The sequence below is a fragment of the Nothobranchius furzeri genome, chromosome 7 (assembly GCF_043380555.1).
Source record: "Nothobranchius furzeri strain GRZ-AD chromosome 7, NfurGRZ-RIMD1, whole genome shotgun sequence".
NCBI lineage: Eukaryota > Metazoa > Chordata > Actinopteri > Cyprinodontiformes > Nothobranchiidae > Nothobranchius > Nothobranchius furzeri.
In genome coordinates, this window is record NC_091747.1 from 49951687 (window position 1) to 49967219 (window position 15533).

The 15533-nt window shown below is 40.5% G+C and overlaps 1 protein-coding gene across 2 annotated transcripts; it reads left to right on the forward strand.

Moving 5' to 3' along the window:
- The first annotated feature begins 1719 nt into the window (after positions 1-1719).
- Positions 1720-15531, forward strand: LOC107382815 (xin actin-binding repeat-containing protein 1). 2 transcript variants are annotated; one of them, XM_015955126.3, is made up of 8 exons: positions 1720-1806; positions 2004-2140; positions 3003-3090; positions 3170-3502; positions 7519-7609; positions 9178-9317; positions 10551-10598; positions 10876-15531. In XM_015955126.3, exons 2-8 carry the CDS (start codon positions 2025-2027, stop codon positions 15175-15177), a joined length of 5118 nt encoding a protein of 1705 aa, XP_015810612.3. In that variant the 5' UTR covers positions 1720-1806; positions 2004-2024; the 3' UTR covers positions 15178-15531. The 2 variants fall into 2 exon arrangements, with proteins under 2 accessions (XP_015810612.3, XP_070409273.1); XM_070553172.1 differs by lacking the exons at positions 1720-1806; positions 2004-2140; positions 3003-3090; positions 3170-3502; positions 7519-7609 and adding an exon at positions 7616-8235.
- Positions 15532-15533: the final 2 nt, after the last annotated feature.

Consider the following 15533-nt stretch of genomic DNA (forward strand, 5'->3'; position numbering starts at 1 on the left):
ACCCTTCTTGGCTCATGATGGGGAAGGCTGTTATTGATTTAGCCTCCAGGAGAGAGCAAAGCACGTCTCGATGAGTAGAAGCTAACCATTAGCATTAGCAACTCCACCACGTGGCAGAACTCCTTCAGGCTTGTTTTATTTGTGCAGATAAAACCTCAACTTTGTAAAGCAAATTAAGTCACTGGAAGAGTTGCATGTCTGCTAGCCAATCAAAGGTGAGATGTTCAAATATAATGAAAGGGAGAGAGGGGGGGGGGGGGGGGGGGGCATCTCCAGCAGTCAATGGGCAAGCAGGCGGGGTACACCCGCAGGGCAACACATGGACACACAGGAAAAAACAACCATGCACACACATTCAAACTTAAAGTGACAATGTGTATTTTCCTTGGCGACATGGGGTAGTTCATACCTGAATCATTGCAAGCAAGCAACATTTTGGTGTTACAGCAAGACCATACTAACGGACAGCCATTAGGGTCGAAAATCCCTGTGAGTGCAACTTCCAGCAACATGACAATCACATCAGACTCCCTTTCTGTCAGGTTCAGAGCAGGAGGAGTAGGACCCGATATGCAGAGCACCAGACGACATGAGGCAGGAGTTGTTGAAAAAAGGTAGAATCCTTTATTATGGGAGTTTACCCAAAAACGACGGACAGGAAGACAAGCCAGGTATCCAGAAAAATATGAACAAGTGCAGGAGACATCAAACGAGCAGGAGTCTCAGGTTTTACACAGCGGAACAAAACACGCTGACAACAACAATGAACCGACAAACACTGAGGGACAAGACAAGGCTTTTAAACACAGAGGAAGGTAATCAGGGGAACAGGTGACAGGTGTGAGGAGTGAGATACTGGAGGGAAGGCAGGTGCATTCAATAAACTAAATGGGGGGGAAAGAACTGAGCAGGGGGGAAGATAAACATTAACCTATAAAACACGGAGTAACTAAACCTAAAGACTAAGAGGAAATATAAACAACTAATAACTAGAGGGATGAGGAGGACTAATTTAAAAATAGGAATTACCGGGGAGAGACTAGAAGGAAACCTGAGGGAAGCCTAGAGAAAGCTGGGGATGCTAATGAGACACAAGAGGAGAACCTGGAGTGAGAACAGGAAGGGGCTGGGGACCAGGGGGACACAGAACATGACACTTTCACCACTGGCAACGAGTGAAGAAGCAAATGTGTAAAAAAAACTATGTTTATTATTGGTGAAAGTTATGTAACTATTTGTTACAAATCTGTGAATGTGTTTGTCCTCACGGGCTTCCGTAGAAGGAAACATGGCATCCAATATGGCGTCACTCCTGCTCCAACATATATTAGAACAGATTTTTATGGTTATACGTTATGAAATTGCCAATATTTTTTAACAACTTGACATCTTTTAATTCATTTACAACAAAATTTTGATGGATATTTCCAGAGATTAATGTTAAAAACTACACAGTGTCTCTTTAAGGATAATTCAGACAGACCAATTAACCTGACAGTGATGTTTTTGGACTGGGAGGAAGCTGAGTACCCGGAGAGAACCCACGCATGCACAAGGAGAAGATGCAAACTCCATGCAGAAAGACCCCAGGCTGGGCTGCAAACCCAGGACCTTCTTGCTGCAAGGCAACAGCGCTAACCACTGCGCCACTGTGCAGCCCCGTGTAAATCACCAATCAGTTGAAACAGTTTAGAGGTAATAAGGAAGGGAAAAGGACTTTGCTCCTTACATCATGTGCAGGTCGTGTGATGCTAAGGAAGTTCTTCAGGTTGTTGCAAGGAGCAGACACGGAATAACATCAGACAGGTAAAGTTCCTCCTGAAAATGTATTTTCTTACAAAAATAAGATGTAACTTTTGGCTTCCCCTTTGCTGTTAGACAGGGGGACATCAGGAGAGACACGGGACTTAGAATCTTCATTTGTTAGTCAGAAACTAAAGGTGCAAATATTCCTAGAAGTATTAACAAACATGCAGATTTACCATGATTTGCTACTTTGGAAGCTTTGTTGTGCTGGAGCGACCATGGAGTGGGACCTGAGACGCACCCAGTCACTGAGGAACATGTCCTCATCAGGAGACAGGTCCATCTGGACGGACACAGGACTCCGGGACAAGACTGTGTCCCAGTTAGTGGCCAGGTACAGCTGATTTATTCTTTTTGGTTTTTGGGGTTTTTTCATATCAGCCACAAAATCTCAATGTCAGACAGATGCTTTTCATTAAAGCGATTCACAATTAACAGTGAACCTGGCGTGCATATTGTTGGCCTATGTGAAAAAAGCAAACGGTTTGCTACGTGTGACTAGTAGAGGTGGTAACGAGCCTTTGACATCACTGTGCGGGGATTTTGTCCCCGTTCAGCCTGTTCAGCCTGTTTCAGGTCAAAGGTCAGACATTCTCATGCAGGAATTTCTGCTAGAGGCAGAATTCATCGTCCAAAGTGGTCCTGAAACAGCAAAGCAGCCCTAGACCATCACATTACCACCACCATGTTTTTCACGTGGTGGGATGATGTTTTATTCTGAAATGCAGTTTTTCAAAAGACATAACGAGACATCCACCTTCTAGAATGTTCAAAATCCTCAAGGATCATCCAGATGTTTATTTCATTTTATTTTTATTTTTTTGTAAAGGTGAGACGGGGACATAAACTCCCATGATGCCATTTTTATGCCCATCTCTCTCCAAGCATTGGATCATAACATCTGACCCTAATCTTAACCAAGTGATGATGCCAGTAGTGCTTTCAGTGTTGTCCTGGGTTCTTGTGTTCTTCAGAACAGGACATGATGTGTTACTTTTTGAAATAATCTAGCCAACTTCATGCTGTCAGACTTCTTAATCCTCCAGGTCTGACAGTAATCAGGTCTGGGTGTGTCTGGTGACACTGAAAGATCATATTAGTGAATTACTCTTTCACTACCTGGTTGGTTTGGACCGCTTTGCCCCTGTCACTTAAAAACTGTAAGCTGGTTAATGTGGCGTATGTTCATGTGACAGGTATCAAACTACTGTGGAAAAAAGCTCAGGTGTTCAACCAACTCCAGTGGAAAAATCAGAAGCAAAGACAAAGAAAGCGTTAAACGAGGTAACGTCATTTATCAGACAACAGGACTGAGTGAATCAGTTTGCTTAACGTAAACCTTATTTTCCTGCGTCGTTTTCAGGTGGCATCACCTTCAGTGAAAACTCCAACAACTCACCTGGAGTCCCTGATGAAAAGAAATGAAGAGCGAGAAAAAGTCGGAGTCAAAACCAACCTGACTCGCAGCAAATCAACGGGTAGCCTTCAAAACAGCACAGGGTCCATTGAGGCCCTTATGGCTGTGTTTGAGTCGAGCGACACTGCCAAAAGGAGAGTAAAGAGCAGCTTTAGGATGTCAAATGAAACACAGAAGTACAAAGCTGACATGCCAGTGGTGAATGGAGAGGATGTGCATGGCACTGCAAGAGAGCATAAACCACCTGCTGAGAATAAAAAGGATCATGTGGCTCAAAAGGTAAATAAAATCTCTTTACAAGTTTAAAGGTCACGTTAGGCTGCTGGTGTAGTCATCGGGTTTGTAGCCATCACTTTTAAGAGAGCTTAAGGCATTTTAACGGCAGAAAATTAAGGGTGATCTGGGGGGGGCAAAGCTCTACAGAAAGGGGCCCCCACCCCTTTCCCCGTAGATCTGCTCCTGTTCTCTAAATTAAGAACCCATTAAATTTCAAAGCATAATTTAGGTAAAAACTAAGAGTGGGAATTTAACACATTTATTACGATTAATTATTTAGAAAAAAATTAATATGTTAAAAGCCCGTTTAAGCCCGAGTGCCCCCGAGTTGGGTGCCGGAAAAGTTTAGCATCACAATTTGGGCCCTGTATATCAATAATCAAGCTGCACCTTTAAGGAAATTGCAAAGCTTGGGCTACAAGACCATATAAACCATTTTTACGATCTCCAAACAAAACCAAAACTACAATTAAATCAATCATAACAAATCACTCTTCATGACAATGCCATACCACTTTATTTATAGAGCACATTTAACATGACATTACAACCGACCAATGAGCTGCACATAATAAAACAACACGAGCAGAAATAGTCACATATGTCATAAAAACTATTAAAAAGAACAATGAAGTAAAACCAATAAAACAAAGTACATCCACAATAAACTAATCCACAGATTTAAAATTGAACACCCAAGGTGGAAAGAAGGATAACAAAGTATGAGTTAATGCGTCATGGTTCAGGAGTTAAAGGTCAGGAAAAAGTTCTGTGTGAAGTAGTGACGAAAAAAAAGGAAGAAAAAAAATCGACTTTCTTATGTTTTGTAGAAAGTAGAAAGCAGCAGGCAGCAACATTATCCATGTAACCTTTATTACAGCAAAGTACACGCAGCATTCATCAATCGTGACAAGATGGCGGTGCACACGAGCGCAGCTGCTCTTAGCTCTCCAGTTTGGTGCTTGTTTTTATTATCTTTACTGTGTCTATTTCTAAATTTCTGCAACGCCAACATTTATCACAGCCGACAGAACATAATCGACGTAGGTTTCAGCCTCAGGTTGCCTGTTTCTGGCAAATACCAGCTATTCAGGTAAAAGCAAAGGAGGGGGGCTCCGTGTTTACGTTCACAACGAATGGTGTAGCAACAGCAGTATCATCCACACACACTGTTCTCCTGATTTAGAGGTTCTGGCAGTTTCGTGCAGACCTTTTTATATCCCGAGGGAGTTTACTGTGGTGATAGTGCTAGCTGTTTATATACCGTTGGATGCCAACGTTGGCACGGCTCTCAGCCTCTTGCACACCACCATCAATAAACAACAGTTCGCCCACCCCGATAGGGTTTTTATTGTTGCCGGCGATTTCAATAAAGCGTGCCTAAAGACTGTGCTTCCTAAATTTGCTTAACTTTGCTACTAGAGGGGAAAGCACTCTGGACCATGTTTACTCAAACATCAGTCATGCTTACAGAGAGACACCCCTACCTCACCTGGCTGGATCTGACCACCTCTTCATGTCCCTCACTCCCACCTACACGCCCCTGCTGAGGAAAACAAAGCGCCAGACAAAGACAATAAAAACCTGGCCTGAAGGAGCCCTGTCTCAACTACAGGACTGTTTCGCTACAACTGTATGGGATTTATTCTCCAGCCACAACCTCCAAGAGTATACGGATACTGTACTCTCCTACATCAGAAACTGTGTTGACAGTGTCACCATCAACAAAAGGATCAGGATGTTTCCAAATCAAAAACCGTGGATGAACAGCGAAGTGCAATCCCTCCTAAAAAGCTGCAACACCGCCTTCAAGTCAGGGGACAGGGCAGCATACAGGGCGGAGCTGAACAGAGGCATCAGGGAAGCCAAGGCTACCTATAGGAGGAAGATTGAAGATCACTTTGCTGACAATGACCCCAGAAAGATGTGGCAGGGGATCAATCACATTACAAACTACAGAAGCAAGAACCAGGTGACATCTAGGACTGATGCCTTGCTGGCTGAGGATTTAAACCGCTTTTTCGCCCGCTTTGAGAATATCAGGCCCTTAACTGTGACACCACTTCCACCCGCTCCCAGCACCGGTATACTGACATTTCAGGAGCATCAAGTGAGGAGTGTTCTGAGGTCAGTAAATCCAAGGAAGGCGGCAGGTCCTGATGGAATACATGGAAAGGATCTAAGAGCTTGTGCTGATCAACTGTCCGGAGTCTTCACTAGAATCTTCAACCTTTCCCTGTCGCAAAACATCGTCCCACCCTGCCTAAAAACATCTACCATCATCCCAATCGCCAAGAAGACAGCGGTGCACAGCCCAAATGACTACAGGCCTATTGCACTTATGCCTGCAGTGATGAAGTGCTTTGAGAGACTGATTTGTCAGCACATCAGAACCTGTCTGCCTCCCACTCTGGACTTCCATCAATTTGCATACAGGGCAAACCGTTCCACCGAGGATGCTATCACCATAGCGCTCCACACTGCGCTGAGTCACCTGGAGCCCAGAGGAAGCTACGTGAGAATGCTCTTCCTAGACTTTGGGGGCAGCAGTAGCTCAACAGGTTGAGCGGGTTGTCCAGTAATCGGAAGGTTGCAGGTTCGATCCCGGCTCCGGACAGAGAATTCTGCTGTTGTGTCCTTGGACAAGACACTTAACCCACCTTGCCTGCTGATGGTGGTCGGAGAGATGGGTGGTGCCCCTGTCAGTGTGCCCCAGGGCAGCTGTGGCTACATCGTAGCTCATCACCATCAGTGTGTGAATGAGTGTGTGAATGGAAGAATGATACACTGTAGTGTAAAGCGCTTTGGAGTCCTTACTCTGAGAGGCGCTATACAAGTGCAGGTCATTTATCATTTTCTTGGCACACTTTAGGCCCTTTAGTACCAATTGGGCATTGTTTAAATGCCACGGGCTACCTTTGTTGTTACCTACATTGTTTCTGACCATGTCCATCCCTTCATGACCACCATGTACCCATCCTCTGATGGCTGCTTCCAGCAGGATAATGCACCATGTCATAAAGCTCCAATCATTTCAACTTGGTTTCTTGAACATGACGATGAGTTCACTGTACTACAACGGTCCCCACAATCACCAGATCTCAGCCCGATAGAGCATCTTTGGGATGTGGTGGAACGCGAGCTTTGTGCCCTGTATGTGCTTCCCACAAATCTCTATCAACTGTAAGATGCTATCCTGTCAATATGGGTCAACATTTCTAAAGAATGCTTTCAGCACCTTGTTGAATCAATGCCACGTAGAATTAAGGAAGTTCTGAAGGCGAAAGGGGGTCAAACACCATATTAGTATGATGTTCCTAATTATCCTTTAGGTGAGTGTATTTATATTAGCAGTGATCTGCTGCCACATAGTGGTCAGGTCAGTTCACAATATTTACAATGTTCCATATCAAAACTCACCTGTTCCGTCTAGCATTCCAATAATTACTCTCGTTGCTCCAATCTGTCTGTTTGTTTTATGCTGTTTTATCTTTTATTGTTGTGTATTTTATCTCTGTAAAGTGTCCTTGAGTGTTCAGAAAGGCGCTGTTGAAATAAAATGCATTATTATTATTATTATTATTATATCCATTTACACTTCATTAATAACACATATACTAATATTTACACATCCCTACAAATATCACAACGCTTACCTTCGGAATTAGATCAAAGTAATCAAATAGACCTTGTGGTTACAGAAATATACTCATTGAAGTTTGGGTAAGTCATCTGTGCCTTACTAACATTGTTATTTATTTTGAAAAAATGCTTGGGCGCAAATTGTCTTGAATCACTAAAATGTGATTAATCAAGATTAATTAATTACAAAGTCTTCAATGAATTAGATTATTTTTAATCGATTCCTACCCTTAGTAAAAACTCCATCTGTTGCTTGTTTTCCAGCATATTATCATTTATGCAGATGATTGTAAGCTTTTCTGATGAGGCTCGGGCAACCACGAAAAATTGAATTAAATTCAACTGACCCATCATGATCTTACTATTTATCTATCCAGTTGGCGAATCAGGTGATGAACCAGTCCCAGATTGAGAGGAGAAGAACGATAGCCGGCGTTAATTTTGAAAAGATGGCCGCATCTGAAGCAGGTGAGCTCCACATATGAATATTTCCACTTCCTGTTTTGGCAACAAAGAAAGCCATCTCCACAATAACCAAAAACCTTGACGTGATAAATTTGTACTGTGTGTATAAATGTTCAAAGTGTAATTATATCAGCTATCCTAGGGTCAAAGTAGCATTTTTACTATCAACTGAACAAAGATTAAACCATTTTATGGTTTGGTGAAAGTTAAAAATAAGCAAAAACTCAATGAAATTAACCCACACGTGACCAAAATTAAAATATATTCAAACTGATGTGGATTATGGAACATAATTTAGCTTTGCAGTGCACTGATGTGTAATGACAATCTAAAAATAAATATCTCTATTCTGCGGATGTTATCTATGACTCTGCAAAGTGATTGACTTGGGCTGGTGGGCCAGTGGGTCACTTTAGAGTGTAACAGAAATAGCTGCTGAGCCACGAGTCTTGAATAGGCACCAAGAGGGTGAAAGGGTCGGCTGTGTCCGGGACAGATGAGACAGAGAGAAGGAGCCACATAGAGAGGCAGAAACTTTATTTAATGGACTCAAACCAAAAGGAATTTACAGACATTACAAACAAAACTGCATTTATATTGGCTAAAGAACCTGGAGGTGTTCCTCGTCTGTGAGTAGAAATTAAGATTTTACCTGAAGACGACTCAACGTCGCCATAAATATTTATAAAATCTTGTGATCCTGGAGAACAATGTCCTGTACACTGTAAAATCTAATATGTTGATTCTAATTGGGAACAAAACTCATTTGTTTATTGAATGACTGTAAATAATTTAAACGTAAAAATAAAAAGAATCTAGTTGACCTTAATTTGCATTAATTTGTTTGAGCTTTTAAGCTAATTTATCTAATCATTAACCATTTATTTTATTTATTTGAGCCTAAAGTGTCTGGTTACGGGAAATAGATTTCCATTTTCTAAAATAGAAAATCATTTTTAGATTATTTAAGTGATGTATTAGAATAATGAACTTTGAAATGGTCAAATGAAATATTTAACACATTTTCCAACCTTGCAAAAACTCACAACAGTTCCTCTGATTGTTTGTCTATAATAAGCTGAAATAAGAAAAGGCTAAATCATTTTTTTCTATAGTTTCTTTTTCTTCCTTGCCAATGGGTAAAAACACATTGTTGGGCCAAAAACATTAAAATTGCTGAAATGTGTGTTTTCCTTTAAATGACATGTTTTTGCTCATAGACGTGTGTTTACTTCTAAACTCACTCAGCTTGTTGCAGCGACTCACTCCTGCTTTAACTCTCAGTATGTGAGTCGGTGGAGTCAGGTGTCTTTCCTGCTCCACCACAAGCGTGCATTTATAACTCAGCCACATGACAGCTGTTAGATATCTACTCAGGAAGTCATGTCACTAATTACCAACAAACACTGGACGTTAATATGAGCAGAAAACAGCCTTTGGTGCTGTGTGTGTGTGTGTGTGTGTGTGTGTGTGTGTGTGTGTGTGTGTGTGTGTGTGTGTGTGTGTGTGTGTGTGTGTGTGTGTGTGTGTGTGTGTGTGTGTGTTATAAATGGGAATATGTGTCTCTGCAGATGAAAAAAGGAGATCGATTGCAGACTTCAGAGACAACTCTTTCATCCAGACCAAAGAGATCCTGTCAGTCGTGTCAGTCAAAGCCATATCTGCTCTCTATATGTCAAAAGTGACCAATCAGGGTGCCAATAACAAAACGGTAAATGTATTATTGTGGATATTTACCAGTTAATTATTATGAGTTTTTTGTATAGTAGAAACATTACATTTGAAAATTCCTGAGTTTTCATTCATTTTTAAAAACATTTTTCTTCCAAATGACTCAATAAACATTGAAATAGTCAGGAAATGAGTGAAAACCTGGCTAAAAATAAATAAATAAGAACAACTTGATGACATGTAGATCAAATGTGCATTAAAACATTACAAGAAATCATGGGTAATTCGGAAAAAACGAACATAAGTGTTCATTTCTATTTTTTTCACAGTAATTGTTCAAAAGATTCATGTAAAAAGCTAAATTGTCTTGTTTTAATTTAAAACACAATTTTGCTCTAAAACAGAATTTTAGGCATTAAATTTCAGCAACATTATTAAAAAACAGTCATTTTGGTTTATTTGTATGTTGAAGAAAACGGGACTGAACATCAAATTATCAGTCGTTTTAACCATTTAAAGCACATGTATAGAGTTAAATGGTCTTCATAGGTGACATGTCATAATAAAGAGTTAGATTCTATTTTTCATCAAAATTTCCCATTTAATTTGTATTTAATGTCAGAGCAGAAATGCTAATTATAATTGATCATTAAATAATTGAAACATATATATATATTTTTTAGATAACACTACAGTAGTATTGCCCGTATGAGCAATGACCTTACAAATTGTTTACTAATTAGTCTGCAAAGAACTTATAAAGTATTAGGAAGAATTTTAAAAGCATTTAAAGACACAGAAAACAGATCAGTGCTGTGCTTTTTACCTAATGTGTCAAAACTTTTATGAATGCTTATAAAGTGTTTATTACCTGAAAAATAATTTATTATTACAAATGTCTTACTCATTTATGTAAGTAGTCTCATCGTAAAGCTAAACCACATATTTAATTGTAAAAAGATTATTTTTTAAATCAAATCATTGGAAATCAGCTGAAAACCTTTTATTTTTATTATGTAATAAATAAACAGAAATACATCTAAATAAATAAATAGAAATAAATGAATAGAACTAGAAATAAACAAGGAATTAATTCCTAAAAGAGAACATTTAATCATGCAGATCAGTCTGGATATATGTATATATATATATATATATATATATATATATATATATATATATATATATATATATATATATATATATATATATATATATATATATATTATACACATATAAAACTGTTCAGATGTTCTTCCTTTTATTTATCTAGGAGCAGGTTCAGCCACGTGAATCTGGGCAAAAAGTAAAACCAACAAAGGTAAAAGATGTCCCCAGATTTTTTGCATGATGGCTGTGTTTGATGCACATTCAACACCGTGTTGTTTAATCTGTTTTGTGGCTGTGTCTGTGGTTGTTTGCAACCTTTAATCTGTTACACCTGTCATGTGGAAGTAAGTCCAACGGGCATGAGTTGGGTGGTAACTGTATGACTCTTTTACATAAGTATGCTTGAGGAATCTGCAGCATGGCTTTCGGTGACCAAACCCTGATTTAAAAGGGTGCAAATAGTAAAAGCGTTACTTTGCTATTCCAAGATTAAAGAAGACTTCCTCCAAAAGATGGACGACCCCCCACCGTTTCAACCAGACGAACATGTGGCAGAACTAGAACAATCTCAACAATTAAAGCCAGCTCAGCTTTCCAAACAAAAGCTGCACCAACAACGTCAGAAAAGTGAGCTGAAGAGGCTCCTGAAACACACCCACCCAGAGCTGAGGATGCTGGATGATGTGGTGGACGAGGAGTTTGCTGAGGTCCTGAGCTCAGAAACGGCGACAGTTGGTGAAACTGGATACGAGGGAGAGGTCCTTTCAAGATGCTTGATATTTGAGAACTGTGGCTCCAGCGCTGATGTGCCTCCTTACACAAAGAACCATATGGTGCATAAAGGAGAGGAAGGATGTGATTCTAGTGAAAACATCCCTGATGATCATAAAGAAAACACAAACAGCAATGATTTTCATGATTTAAGACCAGATTTTAATGATCAGGTTGAAGAAGAGATGACAAGAGTGGACGTTCAGGCCACCAGAAGAATGTTTGAGAGTCAGTCCAAGTCAAATCCTGAGAAGGTTCAAGGGAATGTATCTATAATTTTGGATAAAGAAAAGATTAAAAAATCAAACAAACATTCTGTCAAAGAAAATGTAGTAGATGAAAGTAAACCCAGAGATTTGGTGGATGAGCCTCAAGGGCCGTGTGGTCCTGTTAGTCAAACCCTAACCCAACACCAACACTCTGGTGGGGACGACTTTGAAGACAACACTGTGCCTTATACTGACTTGGAAAGTGGAAACATAAAAACAAGTGCTACCCTTCTCCAAAACAACCCTTTCATCTCAACAAACATAGAAAAGGAGATTTCCCACGAGCGCACATCCATGATGCCAAATCAAAATATCACAGCACGTGAGGACTGCCTGACAGCCAACGTAAAGAACAGAACTCACCTTTTTGAATCGATGCCATTTGACAAGATTAGGCATCAGAACTGGGATGACATTGAGACGATGATGGAAAACATCAAGGAAACTTTGAATTTCCTGTTTCAAGTTAAAGCCATCCAATCTTCTGGGACAATAATCGAGGTAAATGAGACAATGAGAGCCAAAAAGGCTAAATTCATCTTATCAGAGGGTGTACCTGAGATCAATTATGATGAAGTTGCTGAAGGTGGTGCACAAAACTTTATAGTCCAGCTGCTACCACGGGTAAACCTAAAACCTCAGATCACCTACCTAAAGGAGGATAAAGAAGGGTCTATGAAGGCCGCGGTGGTGGATGTACTGGTCCACCAGCATCAGTTCAACCCAAACAAAGACACAGAGTTCAAAACCGCCAACGTGGTCCAGCTTGTTGAAGATATTCTCAATCAGGACAACTCTCTGAGGAAAGGAGTGATTATCCAAGAAGACGCGGCAGTCCTCGTTTATTCCCTCTACAAGTACTTTGATGAAGAAGACGTGAAGAGTTATAGCCCTCCAAAACCTGCAGACTATAAAGAATCTGAGACAGTAACAGGCTGCATGAGTAAAACAGATGAAACATCAACCAAAAGTGGCCCTCAAGAAACATCTGAAGAGCAAACCTGCTGGGAGTCAACCTGGCCTCGCCTAAAGGTTAATGTAAAGCTCTTCAAGAGCTGTATCGAAAAGGGGGACTTGGAGTATTTAAAATCTCTTCAGGGTGATGAACCAACAGCTGAAACGGAGGAACCATCTCAAAACAAAATAGATGTTGAATGGGATGAAGAACCTAACCAGGAACAAAGAGGAGATCTGTCTGGGGACGGTATCTCAGAGTACGCCCCAGTAGATGTGAAGAGATTAAAAAGCATTTTCTCTGAAGATAAAAATCAAATCCAGGGTACGTGTTTCCAGTCTGCTATTACTTCTAATGCATCTGGAAAAAGACAGTCCTCTAATGAATGTAATGTCCGATCTTTACACCACCAGCATGCTAAGAATACCTTTAGAGAGAATGAAGATGTACCACAGGATGATGGAAGGGTTTACCAAGCAGAGTTAGCAGATGTTGTGAATGATGTAGATGAGAACTGTGATCTACAAACTGCTATCCAAGATCTTCAGCAAGCCACAAAAGAGGCTAAATCATTGTATCAGTCATTTGAAGAGTCACAAAAAATCTGTACAGAAGAAAAATCAGATGGTGTGAAATTATCAAGAACAGAAATGGAATTATCTCAGGAAAATATTGATGCAGAAGTTAAATCAGGCATGGAGCTGAGTTGGAATAAACCCTTATTAACTTCAGATATTACCTCAGAACATGAATCAGAATGGAAACACAAAAACTCAGATGACAATCCAGAGAAACTTCAAACTGCTGAGACTTGTAGAACAGCATTAGATGAGAAACAGCCCAATCCGACATCACATAGTTCACACAAAATGCCCCAACCAGAAGAGGAGGAAGTTGTTTTTGAAGGTAAAATTCAAGCAGCTTTGGAATCCTTGGAAAAGTCCAACATTAATGTTACAAGAGGAGATTTCAGAGCTGCAATGATATACAGAAACGCTTCCAATTCTCATCAAAGAACATCACAAACAAATAAAAACCAAAATACTACGGAGCTTCGCCCAGCTCAAGTCCAACCAGAGCAAGAAGTGACTGAAACAGTACATGGACCTAATACCGTTGTTTCAAAGCAAACTAAAACACCCATTGGTCCTAAACCGCCGCTCCCTCCTAAACCTGAACATCTAAAGAGTAAACAAGGAGATACTCATCCAGCTACAACAATAAATCCAGAGACAACTGAGATTTTTACGGTGAGAACCAAAGAAACGGCTCCTCATGTTCCGCAATCATGCATAATGCAAAATAAGCAGCCTCTGATTAAATCTACCAATGAGTCAATGACTGGTCATGAAAGTTTGGATAATGATAAGCAGACGTTGCAACAAAGTGAACCAAGGCATCAGGTTCAAGTCAACTTAGAAAGTATTGCTGTCAATGGGCAACAGACAAAGGCTGGGGAAGATCCAGAAAGGGGCAACATGAACGAAACCGAAGAACACCACATAGATTTTCATGGAGCGTGTCAGAAATTTGAAGGTAAAAAGGCAATTTCAGTTAAGACTGCCCCCGTAAAACCAAAGAGACAAAAATGTGCCAAATTAAATGTCAAGAACCCAAAGTACCAACCAGGAGGTAACACAGGAGATCAATCTGTTCTGACTAACCCTTCAACCCGTGGAATAACCACTGAGAGAGAAGACAAGTCTGAAAAAGACACAAAGCAAGTCAGCAAAGTGGAGATGAGGGAAAAGAAAGGACGAACCGAAACAGAGGACGAGCGGCGACAGCGACTGTCAATACATATGGACGAAATTGTGAGAGGGAACGTCGTGAAAGCCACGGAGATTTTTGACAACTTGAGAAAGCAAGAACAACTGCAGATAATTCTCAGTCGTGTTGAGGAAATTGAACAGGACACAAGCAAAGTAGATGTACCGTCTCTCAGGAGAGTGTTTGAGAGTGTTCCCGAATGGGTTGTTGGTCCAAACAAAAAGAAACAAAAAAATATCCGATCAAGATGCAAAGAGAAGCCGGTTCCATCACCACCCGATAAAACGGAAAGCAAGTCCTCCATGGAACACGTTTATGGAGATCTTGAGCGTGCGAGTGAGGAGATCATAAATCTAAAAGAACAGACGTTAGCTAGGCTCAAGGACATAGAAGACACCATCAGGAAGGCCCTTTATTCTGTGTCTGCACTGAAATCTGACTCAGATATTGCAGGTTTATCACGTTTATTGAAAGAGTCAATGGGGACATTTCAAGGACCATTGTCTTCAGGCAACAGTAGAGAAATGAATACCCAGGAAGCACAGGAAAGTGTCATCCCACCACAAAACACAAGTGCTAGTGCTATAAAACAACAAATTCCTCCATCTAACCCCCCAACCCTAAGCCTAACTCTTCAGTCAGCAATTCGAAAAATGGACGAAAACTCAATGGAAGCCCCCACCTGTCTGCCGTGTCTGCAGAGCCCAAAGGCTGAAGAGCGGTTTCGGACGACAAAGACATTTAAGTGCAACAGCTCTGACAGGAGTGAAAAAGGAAGGCAAAAACAAGGTCACAGTCAACAAGACGCTAACCAAGAGATGAGTGTGCTGGAAGTACAAACGGACCACGAAGGGAAAAGCATCATGGGGACAAAAACTGTCTCAGAAAACTACGAGAGGACTGACAACTCTGGAAACAAGGTGTACACGTCCAAAACGTCCACGGTCCTTGGTCAGGCTCTTCCATCGAGGCACTCTACACATCCACAGTTTCATCTGTCAGAAAGTCAGGGGTTTGATGTCTAAATAGTTACACGTTTGTTGTGTTCTTGATGCTCTTAATTTGAAAATTATTTAATTTGTTTAAATGTTATTTTGGTTAGAGACTTAGTTTGGTTGTTTCTAAGCTTTGAAAAATCTTATCAATTTTGTCTGTTCATTTAAAATTTGACTTGTGTTTGAAAGCTTTTGTACATTTTTGCCAAAACGTTTGTGAGTTTTAACCGAGTCTCGTTTTTTCCCGTCAGTTCCAACCAGCTTGTCACGAGATGTGCTCAGCCTGTCTGAAGCCAGTTTACCAGATGGAAAAAATCACAGCAGACAAATACGTGTTTCACAAATGTTGCTTCTGCTGTAAAAAGTGCAGGAAAACCTTAAGGTGG